At 49.8% G+C, this 1,066-nt stretch overlaps 1 protein-coding gene across 1 annotated transcript; it reads left to right on the plus strand.

Annotated features, from left to right (window-relative positions):
- Positions 1-220: 220 nt before the first annotated feature.
- On the plus strand, positions 221-742 carry LOC135708980 (uncharacterized). The gene has a single exon (XM_065231174.1). It carries the CDS (start codon positions 221-223, stop codon positions 740-742), a length of 522 nt encoding a protein of 173 aa, XP_065087246.1.
- The last annotated feature ends 324 nt before the right edge of the window (positions 743-1,066 follow it).

The following is a 1,066-nucleotide window of genomic DNA, read 5'->3' on the forward strand; positions in this document are numbered from 1 at the left end:
AAAGTTGGCACTCTTCACGAATTCAATTGGACAATCGAATCAAGAACCGCTTCAAAGCAGGGGATGCATCCATCATTTTGCGCAGATCGGTCGCCGAGTTACTTGGGTCCAACTATGCCGACCACGTACATCGGTACACCGACGGCTCCCGATCGATAAACGGAGTAGGTATCGGGATTTTTGGAGACAGTATTGCTGAAAGCAGCAGTCTTCCTCCACAATGCTCGGTTTTCTCGGCCGAGGCTGCAGCGATCTTCCGTGCCTATACGACGCCAGCCAACAAACCGATACTTATATTAACCGACACAGCGTCGTTCAAGCGATCACCTCGGAAGCACCAAAACACCCATGGATCCAGGCGATTATCAAGTACGCCCCACCGAACACCGTGTACACATGGATTCCCGGACACTGCGGAGTGCCAGGTAACGAGTCTGCTGATCACCTTGCCGGAGCCGGGACATCGGGCCCCAGACTCACCAACAAGGAACCCCTACAGGATGTCAGACGGTGGATCATGCGGACCATTCGAGCAGCATGGGAAGCTGAGTGGTTCCGCAACAGAATTGCCTTCATACGCAAAGTAAAAGGTTCAACTGAACCATGGAGAGAACTGGACAACCTGAGGGATCAACGCGTGATTTCGCGGCTTCGAACCGGGCACAGCAAACTCTACTATAACTATGGTGGCCTGCCGTTCCGCAGAAGCTGCATCATCTGTGGGGTACCCTACACCGTCTAACACATCCTGTGCAACTGCCCGGAGTTCCAAAATCTTCGGGAGTCACTCTGCCTAACTTCCAGCATCAGCGATCCGCTCGGGAATGATACTTCGGCCTCGGCAGCACTAGTAACCTTCTTAAAAGAAGCCAAAATCTACCACTTGGTATAGCAGGAATTTCTTTCGGCCGTCGGGACATCTCAGCTGAATGGATTTTCCCTATTGGACCCATGCCAGCTGAGCTCTGTTTGGTTTGGATTAATCGTTTGTAGCTTGTCTTAAATCATTTTGTTTTCTGTTATTCCTCTGTTTCATTATTTTATATATTGTTATTTTTTTAATATG

Source organism: Ochlerotatus camptorhynchus, unplaced genomic scaffold, assembly GCF_037179485.1.
Source record: "Ochlerotatus camptorhynchus isolate MF236.1 unplaced genomic scaffold, CSIRO-AGI_Acam_v1.1 ptg000343l, whole genome shotgun sequence".
In the NCBI taxonomy this organism is placed as follows: Eukaryota; Metazoa; Arthropoda; class Insecta; order Diptera; family Culicidae; genus Ochlerotatus; species Ochlerotatus camptorhynchus.